The sequence below is a fragment of the Musa acuminata genome, chromosome BXJ3-5 (genome assembly GCF_036884655.1).
Source record: "Musa acuminata AAA Group cultivar baxijiao chromosome BXJ3-5, Cavendish_Baxijiao_AAA, whole genome shotgun sequence".
Taxonomy (NCBI): domain Eukaryota; kingdom Viridiplantae; phylum Streptophyta; class Magnoliopsida; order Zingiberales; family Musaceae; genus Musa; species Musa acuminata.
Genome location: NC_088353.1, coordinates 2,181,988 through 2,204,147, shown reverse-complemented (window position 1 = coordinate 2,204,147; position 22,160 = coordinate 2,181,988). Strand labels below are relative to the sequence as shown.

The following is a 22,160-nucleotide window of genomic DNA, read 5'->3' as shown; positions in this document are numbered from 1 at the left end:
AATGAATGAGTTGATTTGAAGATGGTGTGTGGCCCGCAGACCAAACCCTAACATCTCATGTGCTCCTCCATTATGATCGGATCCAAAGTAAGGCCATGTTTGCGTTGGCTCGCCTCGATCACATGCCCACACATGGGCTGCCTGCCGTCAGATCGACGGTCGAGATCTTTCCGACGCCGTCCTTCGATGAATCCTAGCCGTCCGATCTTTGTTCCTGCATGGTCCTCGTGGGTGTCCTGCGGCGTCCAACAGACAACCCTAGCCAGTTGTCGATACCCTGATTTCCCATGCATTGAAGCCCGGAGACTGCATGCCTTCTCTTACTCTTCCTTCCTTGTTGGACTACAAGTCTATATCATCCCTCCTTCTCTTCTCATCACCTGTGATCGTTGTGGAATCTAAGGGACATGGAGGCTGAGGCGAGCTACGTCAAGGACACCGAGCTAAGGCTCGGTTTGCCCGGCACCCACGCGCCGGCAGAAACGAGGGGAAGCAAACGAGCGCTGCCGGAGGACGACGAGAAGAGCCATGGCAAGAGCAAGTAAGCCTGCGAGAGCTGTTGGGGAAGACATGGCGGGGCGTGGCTTTTGCTGATGACTGTTTGTTGAAATGACAGGGCTCGAGTGGTGGGGTGGCCGCCGATCCAGTCGTACAGGAAGAACAGCTTCCGGGCGAGGAAGGCGGAGGCGGAAGCCGCCGGATCTTACGTGAAGGTTAGCATGGACGGGGCTCCCTACTTGAGGAAGATTGATCTTAGGGTTTACAGGGGTTACAAGGAGCTCAGGGAAGCCTTGGAGGACATGTTCGGATGCTTTTCTCTGGGTAAGGGAGCATATCCTCAGTAACATGCATGATAACCATGGATAACAACAAGCACGATGATGCAAAGAAATCTTGCATTACATCTTCCAGGAGAAGCGTCTGGGGCAGAAGGGTGCACTGGATCTGAACATGCCATGGCTTACGAAGACAAAGATGGAGACTTGATGTTGGTTGGAGATGTCCCATGGGAGTAAGTGTCTGATCTCTCTGATGGTGTTTGCTTCTCCCTCTACTGCATGAGCTGACATACATGCATCTCTTCTTGTAGGATGTTCATCTCTTCCTGCAAAAGACTCAGGATAATGAAAGGATCTGAAGCAAGAGGCTTAGGATGAAGGCAAAAACAAAGCATTCAGATCTTCAAAGGATCAATGTGGAGGAAGAGGTTTTGCCTGTTCTTGTGGATTCTTCCAAGTCAATGAATCTGCTGAAAAAAGGGAGAAAGAAGAAGTCAGAAAAGAAAAAGAAGCAGAGGAAACAAAGCTTGGCAATGAAGAAATCTGAAAACCAACAAAATTGGTGAGAACTGCTAAAAAGATATCTCAAGCTTTGGTGTTAGAATTGCTTTGTGGTGTATAAGGGGAGATACAGAACTTGTTCTCCATGCAATTGTACAGAAATTTGCTGTAATCCATGTGCAGTGAAGAATATGGTTTCAAGTTCTTGCAAGTAGATCAAAGGCTTGCTTACAAATTCCTATTTGATGTATCATGATCTGAAAGAGAAAAAGGAACACAAAATCATGTTTGTGATGTCACCAGAAACTATAAATAGAGATTTAACTGAGCTATAAGAATATTGTATTAGAAATTAAAAAGTAGAGATTGAATGTTTTCTATTATTGACTGAAAATGTTGTCTTGTACAGTGGAAAAAAGCCACTCATTTCAATATCTCAATTATGTTAATCATCAGTGCTTCTTGTTCAAATGCAGATGAATGGCACAAGCAAACATACAATGTCTAATATTTCTATAACAAGCAACAAGACTTGACCTAATGCAGATTCAAGTTTGACTACTCCATGTATTTTCCCACACAGCACCAAAGTATTGTAGCCAGAAACTGGATGTTCCCAATGCAAACCTCAGGTAATAACATACTCCTAGTATATAAAAATACTGGAAGAAACAGTGACCTCCCACATTCTTCACAACAAACAAGTCAAGTTGATCCCTGTGACTGCATCTTGGATTGGTTCAGTTCTAATCCCCTGTTTTGTCAGCCATGTCAAGTTCTTGGAAGCAAGCAATGTTTCGTTGCTTGATAGGACATGATGCATCAGCAAGAATGCTAAAATGCTCAGTGTTCTTGTTCTTCTTCTTTATGGACTGTGAAATGATCTGCCGGTTTGGAGCCCTCACGGGGATCCTAAATGTTACTGCTGCCATTGTCATCTCCTAGAGCTTTCAAGCTTGAAATAGTAACAACAACAAAAGAATGGCTCTGAGGTAACCTCTTTGTCCTCAAAATATGATAGTGTCTTCTGCCCCCGAGTCAACCCTGTGCAGTGCCCCTATAGAAGATGCAACATATCTAATAGCAGAAGTAGCACGTAGAATAAAGCAAGGTGATCTCTCTCTCTCTCTCTCTCTGGCGCGCGCTTGCTTGCTTGCGCTTCCATCGTCTTTTTTTGCGACATGATCTTCTCCATACCATGTCAGGCAGAAAAGCTATCGACGCACACATTTGTCCCTGAGAGCGCTTGGCATTTCTTCAAACACCTTCACCTCTCTTTCTCTCTCTATATATAGATATATATATATATATATATATATATATATATATATATATATATATATATATATATATATATATCATATTTAAGGCTTTGGGACCCACATTTGTTCTCGAGTGAATGGGGCTAATTATATTTTAAAAAATGATATTGGAGGAAATATATAGATTCATTTATCCTATTAAAATAATAATTTTAACGTTCGATGATAGACCACGATACTACTGCATTGATATCGATGAAGTTGCTTAGCTGTTTTCGATAATGATAAGGTTCACCCTCACCGCGATTCCACTCGCCTCCACGAGGAGCGTGCCACTAGTCTCATCACCACTTGTCCCACGCCACTCTACACTTGTGTTGACTCGACGAGAGATGAGAGGTGATGTCAGAACTGATGTGAAAGTGAGGAGAGCGGCATGAGCTCCGACAACCTAGCTTCAGGTCAAGACTAGGATCCACCCAATGAATTAATAATAAGACAGTTATCATCTTGATCATAGACGCCACGATCGCTATAACTATCTACGTCAAAACGAACTTCATTATCACTCATTAATTATATCACCATCGACGTAGATGTAAAGTTGCACAGGATGAGTGACATGCTTCTTGTTGGAGTGGGTAACGTCGTGATAAGAGCGAATCTTATCGTCGTCGGAAGTGACCGGACAATCACTTTGATATTACCATCCACCACCACCAAATATTAAAATTTTATTTTTATTTTTATTTTTATATTTTCGCCAATAAAATTGATGTTAAATTGGTTTAGATATTTTATTTATTTTTTTAACAGGTGATCTCTCTCTCTCTCTCTCTCTCTCCTTCAACATTGTAATCTTTGGCAAAAGGCTTTCCGGCCGATCGATCACCATTATCCCATTGCCATGTTTTCGCCAACGGCGCCCCTGGCGACCAAGAACCCCGGCTCTCGGAGATCCACCGAGTGCTGTGCCGCGCCCGTCGCTCCCGGCAGGGGGTTTCTTCTTCTTTGATTTGATCTCGCGAAAAGTTACACTTCTCGATCTCCGAAATCTGGGTAGCGTTTCACCTGGCATCTTTCTCCAACGCCCTGAACTACGTGAGTTCCTCTAAGGTTTCCAATCTATTCGATAAATGTGTGTTTCTTTTCTGCGGATTCCGTTGGTTTCAACCCGAGATATGCTAAAGTTCCGATTTTCTCGTCAGCACTTTTTGATTCGCTGGAAGACAATCCTGACATGCCATGCGAGTTCGGCGAAGCACATAGGAAAAGAGTGCGACATATGTTTCCATTTCTTGGATTCCCTTTAGCAATGTCGATTAATGAAAATTCGAATTCGGGTACGTGACGTGCTTACTGTACTGATGTTGTTCAGTTCTTTGTTTCCTACTGCTTCTTGATTGGTCTTCGCGTTGTAGTTTGTCCTCTGAACTGCCATGGCCATCTAGGTATCTTTCACGAATCAAAAGTTCTTGATTTGGGCTCATATCTTTGGATGATTAGGTCCATTGCAGCATAAACTGCAAGACAAATTGACAGCTTGGCTAGTCCTGATTCTGTCCACTGCTGATAAATGACATTTAGAGGAAACATAATATCATCCTGCTGTGGCCTGTCTAGGTTCATACCAGGTCCATCAGTATTATGAATGTCTATTTCTAAGATAATATCAATGATATTATCTTGTCGATATGGGGTTGCTTTCATGTCTCTAGTCACCTAAGTAGGCAATTTCAATTGTGAATTCTTGATTCAAATTTAACAATAATACTACCTTTTTTGTACTTTAAGCTTTTCAAAGTTTATATTGAACTGCATGTATATAGGTCTAAGAGACCTATATTCAAACTACAAGCAATCTGTCATTTTTCCCCTATTGGATCCTCAGAGCAACAACATGATAGATGGCTACCATTTTCTGCAATGAATGTGGTATCTATAATGGTACGTACTTGTGTATTAGTCTTTTCTCTATCCAAGGGGTTGCCTATTTGTAGTTATCTAATATTTCTAATATGTTATCCAGACTGTTCATCTCTTATAATGAGTGTCGCCGTTTTGCCAATTTATTACAAGTGTCTGGTTTTTCCTTCTCTATTCCCTAACTGTCAGAGAAGAAATACTTGTATATATTTTCTTACAAGTTGAAACCTAATAATGAAATTCCATTAATAAATGTTTCACGTGGGTACTTTCAAAAATCTGCTAATTGTTGATTTGGTATCGTCTATTCAAAAGCTAGTTTGATGTATGAAACTATAAATATGAATTTTGAAGACCTTGTGAATTATAGGAGAAAACTCGCTATCCTTCTTTTCTTGTGCATGTGGAAGCATGATGAATTAAGCCAGCCGACCCTGATTTGATAGAGTAGATAGAATAAGGTTAACCATATGTTGAGGCACATCCATAATTATCTAAAGCAAGTCTTCATCTCTTTCATACTCGAGTGAACTCTATGCAAATGATAACTTTTAGTACGATAAAGAGATCATAATCATGGTGTAATGCCACAATTTGCAAATGTTATATTAGTACCCCTTCCATTCTTTTTTTTCTTTTTTTTATTAGGACAATTGAGGTGGAGACCACCTCAATAAATATGTGGATCAAATACTCTGTTGGCTCCTTCATAAAAATTTGAACACAGAACATCTTTTAGTGAAGTGTAAAATGACCTGAATAAGGCTTTAAGTACCACTTCATTATTCGCTAAGCACCTCATGTCTTCTATCTGTTCCAATCAGATCATTCACATTATGATGGTTGTGAAGCTGCAAGAACAAACACTTGTCGGTGGCTTCTGTTTGTGATGCTTTGATGTAAAGGGGATCATGTCATCGTCACTTATTTCTTGCCTTTGTTTTCTGATTCTCTGTAGCTTTAGAAGTAAAAGAAATCCCTATGTTGATACAAGATGCAGCTAATCAAACTATTAGGTGGGATATAAGACCTATAACAAGCTTAAGTTGTATGGAATTAGGGTTCCTGTTCCACTAGGACTCATGATGGGAGCCATCTAATTAGTCTGTTAATATAGAGACCAAAGTGGTTAACTAACTAGAAAGGAGTGGATGATGATATGCAATGAAGAAACACACTAGACAAATTGCAGAGGAGGTCTTGTCTATCAACGTAAGCATCTATGGCGTACACTTGAAGTTCATTGTCATCTTGTGACATGGTTACTAGTCTTCTAAGAACATAGCTATTATCATAAATTGTTCATATCTTGATAATGAAATTAGTGCAGGAAAAGTGATGTGTTGTAGGATATTTTTCTGTTTTTCAGATGCATTGTCATCATAGTTCTGGTGGCAATTTTGGATGTATTTAAAATCCTACTTTGAGTTATATTCATCTTTAGTTGTTATTTCATGTAAGGATTAGATGTTGTTATAATCAATGTCTTCAATTTCGAATAATACTATACCGGGCGGTATGTACCGGTCCGCCAACAGATCGATACACAAACCGCCCGCTACCGGGCGGTACCGTCGATTGGGCTATTTTCGCCCCGTTATCATTTTAAATCGGCGGTGACCGAGGAAGAAGAAAGAAGAGGGGTGACTGAGGGAGAAGAAAGAAAAAGGAGAAGAAAAGGAGTACCTGCGCCGCTCTCCCTCCTCGTCTGTCGGTGACCTCTCATCCGCACGGGGAGAAGAATCTCGGCGTCGCGGGGAGAAGAGGTGATGTCACGGCGAAAATGATATATATATATATACTGAGTGGTATATCGAAATATACCGCTCGGTATACAGTATCGTACCGTAGCGAGCAAATCTCGAAACTCCGGTACAGTACAAAATTTCAATCCTTGGTTAGAATTAGTGTTCTAACATGACTTGAGTTTCAATAAAATGTTCTTTTTTTTTAGGTTTGTAGATTGGTTAGAATACGGGTTTCAAGAGTTTATACATAAAAGGTCATCTAATGGACTCATTCGGACAAAATAAAGTTGATTAGTTAAACCACAAAGCCATTGTGCTTTTCTCCTTCTTTCAATTCTATTCTTTTTCTTTCATTATTCTCTCATTCTCTATAATTTAGTGCTCCAGTACTTATGGTTGGAGATTAGCCAACTCATAACTTCTTTTTTTCCCTTTTGTGTTCTTACTGTTTTCCCTTAAAAGCTACCATTATTGGAGTTTTCTCTGTATCAGATCAAACCTCTACTGGTTAGAACTTAATGTTCTGCTTGGCCTTCTACTCGCTGTTTCATGCTTACTTGATAGAGACATGTAGCTTATGTAGAAAATCATAGTTCAAGTCATGGAAAATCTTTCTCTTGTAGGGATAGGACTGCATATGTTGATCCTTCTCAAATCTGCATTGGTGAGAGGCTTTGTGATGTCCTACCTAAGATGAGAAACAACAAAGTAAAATCCAAAGTAAGCAACAATATGGTCCCCAAATGTCTGACCTTTTATTATTATTATTGGCAAAAGGTTTGGACATTTGAAGTGGTTATGTGAATGATCCACAACCATCATTGGCTAGGAAAGTTTGTTATGAAAAAGCGACTTTGCATTTCTTGATGACTTATCTAGACAAGTGTTTTATTATTTCTCATATGATGTGTTTCATCTTTTGTCACAGAAATAAAACAATTCTATACTGAATTCTATTGATTTTTAATATACTCCTGTTTTGAATTATTATCTTTTTTTCTTAATGCTTTTGGTTTGTGATATTTCAGGTGGCAAAGATTATAGACATTGCCCCTATATGTTTATGTAGCTACTTCTTGTTTTATGATCAATTGGACAAAGGTACAGAAGTTCATGAGATTTTCTAAACATCCTGTCCTGTTTCAAATTGCTTGATATTGTAATCCATAATTGTTTTTCAGCAATCATATTTCACTTTCATTTTCTTTTACATGCTTCCTGAATGTAGTCACATTATTTGTGGTTCAGGCTGGTACCAGCTTTTGGTTTGTGGAACAACACCATGGATGATACATGGATATGGTGAAATCAGAGATGTGTTTCTAAAGCACTTTGGGAGAAAAGTGCTATGGTTAGTGTTTATAGTTGTACATTTCATGCACATAGACGATATATCATTCAAAGGTTTGAACCAGCTGTTTATCAAATCTGCAGAAGTGACAGAGGACGGAATATTCTTGGTTGGCGAATGGATTGCATGGTACGGATTCCATCATCAGAAGATTTTTGTATTTGAACTCTGCTGTTGTTCAAGACACTCCTGATTTGCTTCATGACACAACCATTTAAGTTATCCTTTTTACTTAAAAGTTTTTGCACTCAGGTATCTTTTGATCTATCATATGAATTTCTCTTTTCACCCTTTTGGATTAACTTTCTGCTACAACATACCACAACAACCTGCATAGGGTTAAGATTCAATCCCAGTGGTTTATATACTTGTCTGCTATTGTTTGATGATCAAGTGAATGAATTTTACAGGCATTGTCTTATACATGTAGTTCCTTTCATGTTTCTCCAGGAAGGTGTCTCACCAAAGTTAAGTTGTTAAAGATTGTTGAGATATGTTGAGAAGGTATATAAATTGCCAGTAAGTGGTCAGGAATGATGAAATTAAACCTTTGCTAATCCCTGCACTTGTTTGATGCTTACTTTCATTGTTACGCAGGACAGAATTAAAATTGTGTCCAGATGAGTAGAGGAGCAGCTGGAGGGAACAACACATTGCTTGGGGAACCCAAACCTCCCTTGTACAGGGATCCAGGTACCTGCTGAATTCTTCTAAAACTATATCATGAATAACAGCAGCTATTCGTAGCTTGGCCGAGAGGATACTGTCTGAATGAGTTATTTCCGTTGTTTCAAATTAATTCTCATTTCATTTCTTGGTTCTTTTATGTAATTATTCTGTTTCCAGTAAAACTATGGCTGTCACTAGTGAACAACCTTCATGATATGAAGCAAAATTGGGACCAACAACTTCTATTGCACTCCTTGTCTTCTAATAAGCTTTTTCCTATTAGTCAACTTAAATCTCTTTTTTCTTTCTCAGATTGGGACCGTATCTTTTGCGGTCATTCTTCACAGGAATAAGTATGATATTGTTCTTATGGGAAAAAATTCTGTATAACCTAAACTGCATCGGCTAGCTTGCTAATGCTTTGTTAACACCTTCTGTTTGTTCAATATCTCGCACTAACATTTTGGTATTGCAAAACAATTATATTTATGTCTTCACACTGATTGTTAAATTTTGTGATAATAATCGAGAATTTATGGTTGGCCATCCCTCTGACTTGTGAATTAATGAACAGAATTTTCCAGGAGTAACTCATTTTCCTCGAAACTAGGTTTCTATATGATCTCGAAACATTGCTTACCAACAATTGATCTCTTTCAGGAAGTTGCCAGTTCTGCTGTCAATCTTGATTTGTTTGAATGTTACTGTACTTGAATTCATGTTTCTAAACAAAAATTAGTTAGAAAAAAGCAATGCTCTATATCATGTTATCAATGAATTTTCCACAGTAGCCGATTGTTGAACATTGGAGTAATAATTGTAGATGGTGTTGTCTGCCATCACAATTTAACTAGAGATATTGTCTTATACAGTCGAAAACGAGACTTTGTTTGTGATGTCCCGTTGTTCTCTTGCAACAGTAATAGCTGGTTATTGGTAAACATTCGAGTAATAGTTGTAGGTGATTGTTTGTCATCGGCAATGAGTAACTCGAGATATTGCCTTATACAGAGCTCAATAGTCGAAAATGAGGCCGTCTATGAGATCGGTCGTGGCTGATTCTTGAACATTTCGAGTAATGATTATAGGTGGTTGTCAGTCATCACAATATTTAACTAGAGATCTTGCTTGACTTATATAGAGCTTAACAATAGCTAAAGATCCATGTAGCTATCCTCAAATGATCATGATATTATGATTTTATTAGTGGCGCGATGATCGTCAGTCAGTCGTCACAATAACCATATGAGCCTGCAGCAATGAAGAGGGGATAGTATTCCATTCCATATGGTACTACAGTTGCCAATGGAAGACACTAACCCAGTGGGACAAGTGAACACAGTTCTGAACACTGAGATCCCACGGCAGAAGTCGGCACTTTTTGGCACACACATGTCCACTAGTTTGTGCCATGTGCTTGTGGGGGACCTGAAGCAGGAGAAGTAACACAGAGCAAGTGGCAGGACTGTGACATGGCTGGCTGTGCTCAGCTCAAACAAAGGAAATGAATCAAAGAGGAGTGGGCAGACAAAAGATATTGACAATGGTCTCTGCCTTCTCTAATGGCTTGAGAGCAACAACCAAAAAAAAGTACAGGCCACTACCAGGGATACCCCCACCACAAAAAGCAGAATGAGTGCATGATCAGCCACCCTTTGACTTATCTGAGGAGCAGCACTTTAGAGAAATAAAGCCAGCCATCACCACCACCACCATCATCAATTTCTCTGAGGTGTCATGTTAGCTCAAATCCTGCCATTATTCCTTTCCTGATCAATTCCACTACAGAAAAAGCACTGTCTTTTAAGTAGCACTTGAGAGAGAGAAAGTCATCACTGTCATCATCAACAATCATTACAACTTATAATCTCTATGTAGCATCATGTTAATCCAAACCTATCAGTATCCCTTTTCTTGATCAGGACCAGTGCCCACTACAGAAAAGCAGACCCCACAACAAAGTGCATTGTCAGTGCATTACAACCCCAGGAAAACAAATATGAGCAGGAAAGAACTTTGCCGACTTTCCTCCCATCATTCAAAAGCATATTGGAAGATTTGTCGAGATGAGTAGACTCTTCGCTAACCATAGGCTTGCAATCATACAACCTTTGACAAAAGAAAAAAGGTAGAAAACGACATCATATGATAGCTGAGTTGATTGGTACATATTGTTATACTGATGAAACAGGTTAGGTTAATTGCTTTCGTTATGAAGGGGTGTCGGGTTCAGGCTTGACTGGTTGGGCATCAGGCTGGTGTGCGTCATAGATTGCCATGGCCAGTGAAATCGGCATCATGCAGAGAGCCTTGGACTGAAGGAACTGCATTGCCGCTCCAATATCTTCCTCCATAAGCTTTGCTACTTGCCGTTCTGTGCCATCTGTCGACCACTTCTCCCACACCTGTTGGTTGGTACCGCCCTTGCCTGCCTCTCCCTGGCGACGACGAAGCAGCAAGGTCATCAGATAAAATTGAGTACTTCTTACTTAATTTTTGTGGAAATATTAATGTAGATAAACATTACGTTCTAAAAGGAGCAAATGTTCATGGGCAAGGAAAAATGGTGTATTGACAAACAGTATCAGTAAGATGCACCAGCAAGAATCCTAACGACAATGATCAAGCAATGCACTATAATGTTTGTAGAAACATTAATGTATAATTGCACATAAACATTACATTCCTACATGAGCAAGTAGCCATGAACTGGATCAGTAAGATGTACAGCAAGCATTAGCAAGTGTCTATCAACAAAGAACAAAATCTCTAGATGCACTGACGGATACATGCGGTAGAAGGAAATAACTAATAACATGCCAAGTGCTTAATCAGTTCAGAAAAGAAACTAAATAATCTGAAAGTTTTTGTTTCTCCTTCACATTAAAACATGTTGCATACAAACATCACCAAGTATGCAAGATTGTCTATTAGCCATTATATAAGTCTGCGAGAACACACAGAATGCATGGAGTGACTAACTGAAAGAAGATTGCCTGTGCATTCACAAAAGAAAAGAAAAGAAAAGCCTTCATCTTTCAAGATGCAGGTATTGGTTTATTACCTCAACTGCCAGGGGAATATCAGCAATCAGCTGTGCCACAGCACCAGCACCGCCGAGCCTGCTCATGCTTAGTACCTTACATTTTAAGGATGAAATCAGTTCAAGCATGCACTTTGGAAGAAAGGGGGTAAATAAATAATATAGATACAACATCACTTGGAAAACCTTCATAAATGGGATTCTGGCAGAATTCTAAGTATGCCATTGCGATAAGTTACTGAAATGGGATATAGAACAAGCTACTAAATGATGAACAGAAGGTGCAGTTCAAAAGCGCAAGATATACTCAGTCTTGGCATGTTTCAAAGAAGACCATGCACCATGGTATGATGGTCCAGAAGCTTCTTTGAGAAAGTCTCCTGTAGCTTAAATGATGCAGATCGAGAAACTAAACTGGATTGGAACTTTTTGGTACACAACGAAGTGGCTGCATTTGCTGTTTCTGTTAGCATTTTTGGATAGTTCACAAACTAATGAGTGAATACGATACCATGCCCACTGCAGGTGGTCATTCCATATAATTTTTCATACATTTGGCAACAATTTAAAGTCATCAATAGATCTACTACGATTACAATAATAAAGTTGGTATGAGCTGCAACTCATGCATGACACAATGACTCTAATAGAAGATAGGTGACATAAAAAAATTGGCAATAGTTTGAAGTCTTCAGTAGATTCATTATGATTGCAATGTTAAGTTGGCACGGGATGCAGCAACTAATGCAATGTCATGGATCACTGGATACAAGAACATACAAGTAAAAAACACAAATAAAGTACATGTATAGGTTTAAAAGTAATTTTTGAGAGGAAGCTGGTAAAGCAAAGGCTAGACAAAAGTTTATGTAAATTAGGTACTATCATTTAGGCAAAAGAAAGTTGAAACATTTTGGCTTCAGGTATTAACATTCATTAATAGGGAACTAAGCAAGTGGAATGGGCATCTCAATGAATAAAATTATTATTAATGGTTCAGCTTTTGACACATGAGCATCCAAAAGCAAGAGAGAGGGAGAGAGAGGAAGGAGTGCAGCAGCTATGTGATAAGAATTTTTGTTAATGCTAAAAGGGCAGCCCAGTGAATTTTTGTACATGCTTCTAAATTATTAAACAAACAGCCGCTCAAAACAATTGTGATGATAGACTGCACTGAAACAACTCTTAGATAATGCAAATTTAGAAAAAATAAGTTCAAGTCTAAATGAAGCAATGACCAGATAAATTTAGTTCAATCATGAGCATCAATTTTACTTCCAGAAAACTAATTATTCTGAAATCATATATATACCTTCACTTGCAACCTCAAAAACTTCACATAGTCTAGAATCTCATCAAGCATGGCCGCTCTATCTGTCTGCACAGAAAAAGGTCCACAATGGACAAAGACCAATACTAGTTAGTTCGCTAACCAATGTCCATTAATTAAAAAAAAGACAGCTCCCATATTGCTAAGGATTGTTCCAATATTAATTAAGTTGCCAAACATTATCTAATCCACATAAAAAGAAGAATCACCTCTTCGATGCAAACAATAAAGGAACCATTAACCATCTTTGTCTAGGGGAAAGATACTCTCTAGGGACAGAAATGTCACAAGACACTAATAGATCAAACCCCAAGAAGAACAATACCTAGGGGCAGAGTTTCACCAGGAACTTCAAATAATTTAAGGCTTGTGAAACTTTGTAAAGAAAGAAGAAACTTACGGTGAACGTGATACTGCCCCTGAGTACACATGTTTACTTCATAGGAGAGCACGAGATAGAAGGGGATGAACATAATTTGTCCGACAATGGTTAAATCTGTAATATTCACCAGTTGTGGGTCTGGAAGGATGATGTTCAGTAGCTTTATATCTCCATAAGATTCTAATTTTATAAAGGTGCAGAGTTTATGCCAACAAGAAAACCCCAAGCAAAGACAACAAACAGCAAGTGCTTTAAGTTTCTAGAACTTTCCTAAAAGGGAATAATCTTTATCAGAAATTCTCTGGTTTCTCATTCTGGAATCAAGCATCATTGTTTTTAACTGATACAAAAGTAGCTTTTTCACTTATCTGCTGTTAGCTCACCGCTACTGACAACCCACAAGAACAGCAAATTATAGTCACATCTTCTGAGAGATTTATGATTGCAACTTAATGAAGGCAAATACTTGATACTATAGCATAGCCTAGGCCAACAATGCATATGCAGACACTCTTCCATTCCAAGCTTGTATCAAATACCAAATTTGGAAAGGAAACAAAGCAATAACTAGAAATCTCAATTTTATAAACTGCACAAACACCAGTTTGTATCAGGAAAAGCCAACTGAAGCGCTACTAACACCACTACTATTGATCGGGTTAAAACATGCAAAGCCAACCTCAAATTATCTAAGCTCCAAACATCTGAGCTTTTGAGGTATATAAGGGTATCCAACAGTCAAAAAGTAATTCAAAGGAGAAAAATAACCTGGTTGAAAGGGTGATGTAATTTCATGCATACAGAAAATGGATTGTACTAATTTGCATATAATATTTACAATAGAACTGATTAATAGACATCAACGATCAAAGTTCATTTCACAAGACTATGAAGCAACAGTATTGAAATGTAGAAGTGAAATTTAGGTTTCCATGATGAATTATGTGTGCTACAGTGCAACTGAGAAGACAATTGAGAACATTTAAGAGTCATTACTACATATGAAAACAAAATCGGGGTTAGGTTGGAAGTTTTTGCAGTTCTTTAAGAATTACTTAAGGTTAAGATAAGATATAGCAGACAAAGTTGAGGATCAAGTTCAATACAATCTTGAACTTTCAAGATATTGTAATTTCTAAGGGATAACACAAAAATAAGATCTAAGATCCATGGCAGTAGGACTACCAAGATGTCTGTGAAGCTTCTATTGGAATGCAAAAGCTCAGAAAACAGTCAGCTATCCTCAATCATTCTGCAGATTATATCACCAAAAAAAGAAACGGTAATCTTGACTTTTACCAATCTTTAGATTTTGGTATAATTTATTTACACTTCTCCCACATAATTTGTGATGGCAAACTGACATGAACTTTCTAATACAGCCTTCTTGAGAAGAACTAGAAAAATACTTGCAAATATAGAGGCCATAATGTATCTTACATGGATCATCAGAACTCCAATAGACCCAAGCTCTACCTTTGATTATAATCTATTCATCAAAAGTACTACCTGATAATGATATATCACAAAACTTAAGAATAACAAGTTCTTTGCCCAATCAACTTGTTCCCCAAGGGCCCGGGTGTAGCAACTGAGAAAAGATCTCATCCATAAAGTCAAATACTCATATAGGTACACAGAGAACATTCTAAGATTTAATTGTGCTGTTGCATGTGTAAAACTTTGCTGGCACTTATTTTCTTTCTGCGGACACTAAGAATATCATGTAGTACTGAAAAACGAGTGAAGACCGGAGATGATTTAGCAAGAAGAATAACCTTTTTGGTCCTTCCCCTTGCAACACATATAATTGTGCTGTTGCATGTGTAAAACTTTGCTGGCACTTATTTTCTTTCTGCAGACTCTTATGTGGTACTGAAAAACGAGTGAATACCGGAGATGATTTAGCAGGAAGAATAACCTTTTTGGTCCTTCCCCTTGCAACACATATAATAAATAACAAAGTTCAAGTTCTTTTTTTCAAAAAGAAACTTTCTGACATCTAGTTACCTTGGATATCAAGAAAATGTTGTTGTTTTATAGAGTTATACAGGACTCAAATAAAAACTAACTGAAAACATTGAATTATTTTCCTAAAATTAAGAGATGTATATATTCTATGAAAACCTTAAGACCATCTTTCATGGAACTGAAAATATGAAAAGGAAACCCATCTAGTCACCTTGTTAGTGTTGGGTACCAATTCCTGCAACGCTCTAATTCTTTCCGCTATTCTTTCCCTACGTAACTGCAATCAACAAGAAAAGAATGCAGTAGTAGAGCAGGTGTGAATATATATAAAGGAAACAATGTCTTCCATATGTAGTAAAGAAAACACTAGTACCAGACAGAGTACAAAAGATAATCAATAAAACTTGATGAAATTGATTGTGCAGTATGTATAAGTAAACATAAGATAAATTAAGATTGGGCAAGTTTCAAAGAAACTTCATTACTTCAATTATTGAATGCCACATATAAGACAATTAAAGGATACAAACGAACAAGTAAAACATTAAATGCTTAAAAAAACTTTAGAATTCACAAGACTTTTTAGTAAAATCACGAACTTTAAAGTGATACAATTGATACGGAAGAATCATGTATGTTTAGAAATAGGAAAATATTATTACCATTAAGTGCAATGAAGAGTTTAGATGATAACATCTTTACGAAGTGTCAGAACTTACTCGCTCAGCAATGCTATGAGGATCAGTGGCCTGGCCACGCCTTGCCCGCACCTTTGGTCGTGGAGCTGGAGGTTGTGGAAAGGCTGCAACTCCACCTTGCTTGGCTTGACCATGGAAAGCCTACAAAATTTGGAAAGAGGAATTCAAAGAAAAGAAGATATGCAAAAATGACAGACAAATGAACCCTCTCCAACAATTTAAGAAATATCAATCACATGAGAATAGGAATCAGCATGTAGACGAGAGAGGAACATACTTAGATGCACGTACCTGTTACCATAACCAGCTCTCCTCATCCTGGACCAGCAACAGATACTACATATAGGACCAAGCTTCTTAACTATTGGAGTTCATCTTACTTTTTGTTTTCCTTCCACTATATTTGCAGAATTCGAACATGAATTTAGCATGGAGTTGATTAACAATTAATGATTTTTCGTGTTTCTTGCTGTAGATAACCTCATTTACTTCATAATTCGACTTTTCATCTACAGAAGTTCATATGAATTTACAACCAAAAATTCAGAGAAACCATCAAGAAATTCAAATTTGGTGATACATAGTCCTCCAAAGAAAGAAATAAAAGAAGTCATTTTAGTTTATATCTGAACGACAAATGATTTTGGACAGGCCTATCAAGAACGTGAATACCTACGAAAACCGGCAGATTTACGCCATAAAACGGGAAGGACTTTGAAGAAACCAACGGACCTGAGGAGGAGGAGGATTAGGTCGCATTTGATGGGCCTGGATGTGGCCGAACCCCGGAGCAAACAACCCCGCCGACGGAAACGTATCCCTCTCCTGCTTCAAAGCCACAGACCCCGGTCAGCTCGCCAAAAGGTCACATTTGTCCCTCGACAAACTCACAAAAGACGAGCATACGTAACATCAACATCCGCCATTTTGGCCCAAGAGGGTGCCAAATCGGTGAGAGAGAGAGAGAGAGAGAGAGAGATAGAGAGAGGAGTCATCGGCTCACCGCCTTTCCCTCCGGGTCCTCGCGAAGACGCTTCCCGCTCGAGGAGCCCTGTTCCAAGCTCAGCCCCAGGGGGAACGCGCAACCTACGCCACCGGGTGCGTCGGCTGGCCTCCGGTGGAGGGGAACCCCGGCGAGGCTACCGTCGGCTCCGCCGAGGCCGGCGTCCCCACCGGCGGTGTAAGATGAGGGCAGGGAGAAGATCTGCTCGAAGAAGTCGTCGGCCATGCCGTCCGGCTGCTGATGCGGCGGTTGGTTCGCCATGGCGGCGGCCGCTCGGACGATGGCTTTTCGTTTGGTAACGGAGAATGCGGAATGATAGAGAAATTATTATTGTTCTTATTATATTATACGAGAGAGAGAGAGAGAGAGAGAGAGAGAGAGAGATTTGTTTTAATATATTTTATTTTATGTCAAAAAAGCTCAAACTTTTGATGCGGACTCCAAATATATTTTTAATAAAAAAGAAGCATATTTTTAATAGAATAATATTATATGCAGACAAACATGTCATCAAATATTTATTCTTTTTATTTAGTCAATCAAACTTATCATCCCCAAATCTTCCCATCAACTATTATTTTTTTTAAAAATACAATACAATTATCTTATTATTTTAGTAAATGTACGATTAAATATTGATATTTGGGGTATTTTCTTATAAAACATTTATCTTTTTTTTTTAATAATATTTTAATTTAAAAAAAATCCAAATTATCCCTTAATTTTTTTTTACTTGTTACAGTATTTTAGCTATTAAATAAAAACATTATAAAACCAACTTGAAAACACTAAATTGACTCTTAACCTTAATCAAATTAATTATAAATTTAAAAATATGATATTATAATGATCTATGAGCAATGATAATCAAAGTGATACAGATCTATAGTATTTTCAATATATCAATAAAATACTATAAATATTATTAAAAAAATTATAAACGATCTAAATGAAAGCGCTGTAATATAATAAATAGTTGAAAACTGAAAAAAAAAAAAGGGAGAAAAAAATTGAAGAAAAAACTTTTGAGGGGTCTTTTAGATTTTTTTTAATTAGGAATATTATTTGAGAAAAAAAAAATAAAGATGAGATATCTTTTGAAAAATACCCAAGATAGGAATATTTTTGTAAGGAAATCGCCCTTCATATTTTCTATGTTCTTAAAATTTTATTATATTTTTCAATCACTTTACATAGTTTATCCTTGGAAAGTTTGGAAATAACATATTTTCCATCCAAGTATTAAAACCCTATCTTTTCCTTAACATTCATCCAAACATTAATTGCACATAACCTCAAATCAATCATCTGGAAGCTCGTAATCCACTTTAAGATGGATATGAATCAGAATAATATTCTTCTAATCCAAATCACAATCCAACAAGTTTATTCGATGGATGACCAATTCGGATATGGATCGATCTCGATCCTGTCCTTTATTATGATATGACCAACATAAAAATAATAAAAAGTATTCCCCTAAGAGCCCATAGAATGTTAGACCAGATTAGACCTCCTTGATCTAACTTGTCACAAGTCTAAAGGTGGCATGCATGTCTCATAACCTTACTCCTGTTTGCCTCAGCTTCAAAATAATCACTACACTCATCTTGTCAAGCATCCAACAACACCATAAAGTTATATACCTTCTCCTCCATCAGGACCGATATAACACACAAGGCTTCAATCCAGATTCAGAGCCCAGAAATTTCATTTAAGCAACTTAAAGAAGCTACATGCAGATGAGCATATGTAACTTCTGCAAAAAAAAATGCAGGTTAGCCATAATAATTTTGTACAAGTATTTTTCTTTTTTTCTGAGAAGGAAAAACTATCAATTACCGTTTCGGGTTGAATGTAAGAGTTCTTATATCTGAGGAAACCAACCCTATAGCCCTAAAAAAAGAAAAAGGATTTGATCGATTAGCAAACCCTTTTATAACTCTGATAATCAATTTTCGTCCGAAAGTCAGACAAACCACAGGAAGGGATCCTCCGAATTGACTATTTTAGTCTTATCAATTTTGGTAGGAAGTAATTCCTGATGTATATTTTGGAACGGTATCCCATGTAGTAAGCTACCATCATATCATCTTTCTTTCTCAAAGAAAAAGAAAAAAAAAACACTTATACAACAATATCCCTACCTGTGACATGGAAACTCACTTTTGAATATGAGCATCGTCCCGGGGGTTAGAGGTCAAGAGAAAACACTCGGCTCGGTTGGCCATACTATTTCTTTGCTTGCATATTACCAGGTGAATTTGGCTCTGGATTTCAAGAGAATTTCCACAGAAGTAATGATTGACCACTAATTTTGAGTGGGTAGACATAAACTATCACTCAACTTATTACTAATCCATTCAGATACCAGAAAATTTATAAGCAGCAACAGAAACTCAAGAAATGCCACGGAAACTCATGTCTGATGCATAAGAGAAGAAAGAACCCATATACCTAATAATACAACACTGAGAAATGGTTGTCGACGACAGCTCATAAGGAGCTCTCTTTGCCGCCTGAGGTTTCAAGTTCCTTTTCTTCTTCACTGCTCACGCCTTTGTCGAGGCTTTCAGCTGGAGGTGATTTACTTGAATCTTCAGGACCCTTCTTCAATTCAGTTTCAAATTCTTTTGCGGCCTGAGCATTTAAGATAGGTTAATCAGTAAGATTAAAGAAGTAAACATCAACAGCAACATACCAAAGGAATGTGATTCTTGAACTGTATACCATGCAGTATGCAGTCAAAACAACCAAGGGACTACATACTCTTAATCGACCTCAGGAAAAAGAATCATTTTAAGTGTCAATTATTCAAGGGTGAAAAAACTCTGATTATAGGATTATTTTACAATATTTACAGCCATAGTATCTCAACCTTGTTCATGATCTTGCATGCAAATGTAGCAATCATCATAAAATGTCAGTTGGCCAGCTAAATTTAATTTGTATTATATTTTATGCTACTATGGGACCATCAATTCTCGACTCTGGGTGTGATACTGATAAAACCATACAGATACACCACATATGACCAGAGACTAATTAAATAACCAAGTATGATCATATCCTGAGTTGCAACCTCACAAATTGCATGTTTAATGAAGAATCATAAAAGCTTTCATAACCGGGGTGATTGTATCTTTTTAGAAATCAAAACAAAAGTACAAGAATAACCACACATCTTCTCCATGATGGTAAGTGAAATTAAAGGGGACCCTGCATTTGAAAGGTCATGCTTTAGTAAAATTACTAATAGAAGCAGAACGTGTAAACATGGACAACGAAGACTTTGGCAATCTCGATAAGTAGAGAAGTCAAATATTGCATTATTCAAAAATATACCATAAAATAACTCATTGTTGATCTCATCACTAATAAGGAGACAAAAAGGGAACTTTGATTATGTTCTAAAGATCCATAGAAAGTCTCACCAAGAATTTTAGCCAGCAAGTGGCTTATTCGCATAAGCATCGCATCTCATCACATGTCATCTTATGTCCTAATGCATCTATCTACAGTCAGTTTAGTCCACCACCATAGTTGTACTATTACCACTCACTGAGTGAAATTCACAAGAGAACAAGGTTAATGCCATAAATTAGGCCATATTAAACAAAAGGATCCACTTATCCCATCTACGTTACTCATAACTATTCTTGATTTGACTGAAAATTCAAGCTTGATTTATGTAACTTGTATAATTGGATTAGAGTGGCTGAAGGACTAGGGAACAGAATTTTAACTCTATTTCATTTTTTTGTTATTATATTTTTAAAATACGTTCTGTTTTTCTTTTTTTCTTTTTTTTTTTGATCCACCAATCTGAATTGCTTGGTCCAACAAGTCCCAACCCTGAATTCAAAGAGTTACTCTGGTGTTGAATGACTTAAGTTTCCTGACAATGCTCTCTCTTTATGCTTTGGTTGAGAACTCATTATTCGAAAGGAATGAAGCCATGCTAACAGCCATTAGATAGATTCTGCCATAATCTATTGCTGATCTTTCTAAGTTAAGCATCTTAACCTGCAGGAGCTACTCCACATTGCTTGAAAAAAAGATTGACACCAGTACAACTAACTACTTGATGCTGAGGAACCAGATTGCAGCTAGAATACTTGCAGGTTTTATCAGAAGTCCACTTTTATACTAATTATGAAGCTTTGGAAGTGTCCACATATCAAACAATAGGAGATCCAGAATCAGCAAGTATTGATGATTTAGCCTGCATATATCCATTCAAGATAGAGGAATTTGGCCCCGAGTTTTCAACTTCATATTCTAACATCTTAATCCTAAATTCTGTGTGTTCCTGTCAGGCCATAATTTTATTTGCGTATGTGTAGACCATACTGCTCTCTCTCAGAAATTATTTACTGATAAGAGGCACGTTCAAGGAATGCTGTCTCAAACCTTAGTTCCTAGGTGCGACTCCTGAGTGTTATATACTCAGTTGTTTGGGCAACTCATACAAGGAAATTGTATACCTCGAGTCGATCTCAATTGACCATAAGGTACATCACTCATAAAAGTTGATCCAGCATCCTAAATCTTGATCTAAAAAAGGATGTTCTCAAGATCCAGCAGACGCAGAATAGTTTCGCTACAATATAGGCACATAAAACAGAATAGAAAGACAACCAAACGCCCGAATCAAAGCCCGGATTACCAAACAAGGTGCAGGATTCAAAGGAAAAAAGGGCATTCAATCCCTAAGAACAACTGGAATGAAACAAACCCACCGACCAATTCCTCGAGAGGCAAAAGAGAGGGACGAACCTGTTGGAAGCTCTTGACGGTCTTCCCGAAGCTGCGGCCGATCTCGGGGAGTTTCTTCGGGCCGAAGACGAGCGCGGTGACTCCTGCGATCACGACGAGCTCCGGGACCCCGAGGCCGAACATGCAGCGGCACCCGAGGCCCCGGTGGCGGCGGAGGCGGGGATGGGGCCCGAACGCAAGCGTCGACCGCGCGAGGGCCACCCTCTCTCCGCCGCCGGCGAAGAACGCGGAGTTAGGCGAGCCGACGGAAAAGGCCTTCATCGGCAGCCGAGTCGTGCTCGCCATTAGGGATGCAGAAGAGAAGGTCATGGCCGCCATCTCTCTCCGGATGTGTTCGCTCCCCCGTCTCGATCGCAAACCACTCACGTTTTCCAGGTGTCTGTTATTTCGCCATTGGCTTTGACATGGGGTTACCAGCCGTGAAGTGGGACCCATGGATGACGGAACTGAACCGGCCCGGTCAATTGAGTCGATTTTAATCGGATCGGAGCAGACCTTAGCTAACGTAAACCGATGCTTGAGCGGTCCGGTTTCTTTCTTTTTATAGAAATGGTGAATATTATTGGCCGTTTTATTGTCTAAAAGACTAAAATACCCTTTTTCAGGCGGAGTACATTGCTGCATCAAATGCAGCAAAGGAGAGAGTCTAGGTGAAAAGTTCATCACAAATTTGGAAGTCATAGCGAGGAGCCGACTTCCTTATATTGCGACAACTATA

At 38.3% G+C, this 22,160-nt stretch overlaps 3 protein-coding genes and 1 long non-coding RNA gene across 9 annotated transcripts; 2 read left to right on the top strand and 2 right to left on the bottom strand.

The window, feature by feature from the left end:
- The first annotated feature begins 291 nt into the window (after window positions 1-291).
- LOC135637941 (auxin-responsive protein IAA4-like) lies at window positions 292-1,687 on the top strand. Its single transcript, XM_065150835.1, has 4 exons — window positions 292-541; window positions 617-822; window positions 913-1,012; window positions 1,091-1,687. The coding sequence occupies exons 1-4, from the start codon at window positions 408-410 to the stop codon at window positions 1,155-1,157; spliced, it is 507 nt and encodes a 168-aa protein (XP_065006907.1). The 5' UTR covers window positions 292-407; the 3' UTR covers window positions 1,158-1,687.
- A 1,705-nt stretch (window positions 1,688-3,392) lies between these two features.
- LOC135637911 (uncharacterized) lies at window positions 3,393-8,721 on the top strand. Of its 4 annotated transcripts, none has more exons than XR_010496421.1 (8): window positions 3,393-3,643; window positions 3,751-3,885; window positions 7,245-7,317; window positions 7,465-7,567; window positions 7,651-7,696; window positions 8,018-8,071; window positions 8,165-8,260; window positions 8,549-8,721. It is a non-coding gene; the product is annotated as an uncharacterized LOC135637911 (long non-coding RNA). The 4 variants fall into 4 exon arrangements; XR_010496422.1 differs by having other exon boundaries at window positions 8,018-8,086; XR_010496419.1 differs by having other exon boundaries at window positions 8,165-8,721.
- A 1,329-nt stretch (window positions 8,722-10,050) lies between these two features.
- Window positions 10,051-16,981, bottom strand: LOC135637797 (transcription factor UNE12-like). 2 transcript variants are annotated; one of them, XM_065150598.1, is made up of 7 exons: window positions 16,664-16,981; window positions 16,393-16,488; window positions 15,682-15,801; window positions 15,174-15,239; window positions 12,592-12,657; window positions 11,301-11,375; window positions 10,051-10,674 (listed from the first exon to the last, which is right to left on the bottom strand). In XM_065150598.1, the coding sequence occupies exons 1-7, from the start codon at window positions 16,922-16,924 to the stop codon at window positions 10,447-10,449; spliced, it is 912 nt and encodes a 303-aa protein (XP_065006670.1). In that variant the 5' UTR covers window positions 16,925-16,981; the 3' UTR covers window positions 10,051-10,446. The 2 variants fall into 2 exon arrangements, with proteins under 2 accessions (XP_065006670.1, XP_065006671.1); XM_065150599.1 differs by having other exon boundaries at window positions 16,393-16,485; window positions 16,664-16,979.
- Window positions 16,982-18,041: 1,060 nt separating this feature from the next.
- LOC103983800 (sec-independent protein translocase protein TATA, chloroplastic) lies at window positions 18,042-21,826 on the bottom strand. Of its 2 annotated transcripts, XM_009401085.3 has the most exons (3): window positions 21,443-21,826; window positions 19,121-19,303; window positions 18,042-18,422 (listed from the first exon to the last, which is right to left on the bottom strand). In XM_009401085.3, the coding sequence occupies exons 1-2, from the start codon at window positions 21,758-21,760 to the stop codon at window positions 19,160-19,162; spliced, it is 462 nt and encodes a 153-aa protein (XP_009399360.2). In that variant the 5' UTR covers window positions 21,761-21,826; the 3' UTR covers window positions 18,042-18,422; window positions 19,121-19,159. The 2 variants fall into 2 exon arrangements, with proteins under 2 accessions (XP_009399360.2, XP_009399359.2); XM_009401084.3 differs by lacking the exon at window positions 18,042-18,422 and having other exon boundaries at window positions 19,001-19,303.
- Between the last annotated feature and the right edge of the window lie 334 nt (window positions 21,827-22,160).

Excerpts from the sequence above, each read along its gene's own strand:
- LOC103983800 (XM_009401085.3), bottom strand. The coding sequence starts at position 21,760 with ATGGCGGCCATGACCTTCTCTTCTGCATCCCTAATGGCGAGCACGACT. Across the intron at positions 19,304-21,442 it reads CCGTCAAGAGCTTCCAACAG|GCCGCAAAAGAATTTGAAAC; the intron begins GTTCGTCCCTCT and ends TTAAATGCTCAG.
- LOC135637941 (XM_065150835.1), top strand. The coding sequence starts at position 408 with ATGGAGGCTGAGGCGAGCTACGTCAAGGACACCGAGCTAAGGCTCGGT. Across the intron at positions 823-912 it reads GTTCGGATGCTTTTCTCTGG|GAGAAGCGTCTGGGGCAGAA; the intron begins GTAAGGGAGCAT and ends TACATCTTCCAG. Across the intron at positions 1,013-1,090 it reads GTTGGAGATGTCCCATGGGA|GATGTTCATCTCTTCCTGCA; the intron begins GTAAGTGTCTGA and ends CTCTTCTTGTAG.
- LOC135637797 (XM_065150598.1), bottom strand. The coding sequence starts at position 16,924 with ATGGCGAACCAACCGCCGCATCAGCAGCCGGACGGCATGGCCGACGAC. Across the intron at positions 15,240-15,681 it reads CTCATAGCATTGCTGAGCGA|TTACGTAGGGAAAGAATAGC; the intron begins GTAAGTTCTGAC and ends TGTTGATTGCAG. Across the intron at positions 10,675-11,300 it reads ATATTCCCCTGGCAGTTGAG|GGAGAGGCAGGCAAGGGCGG; the intron begins GTAATAAACCAA and ends CGTCGTCGCCAG.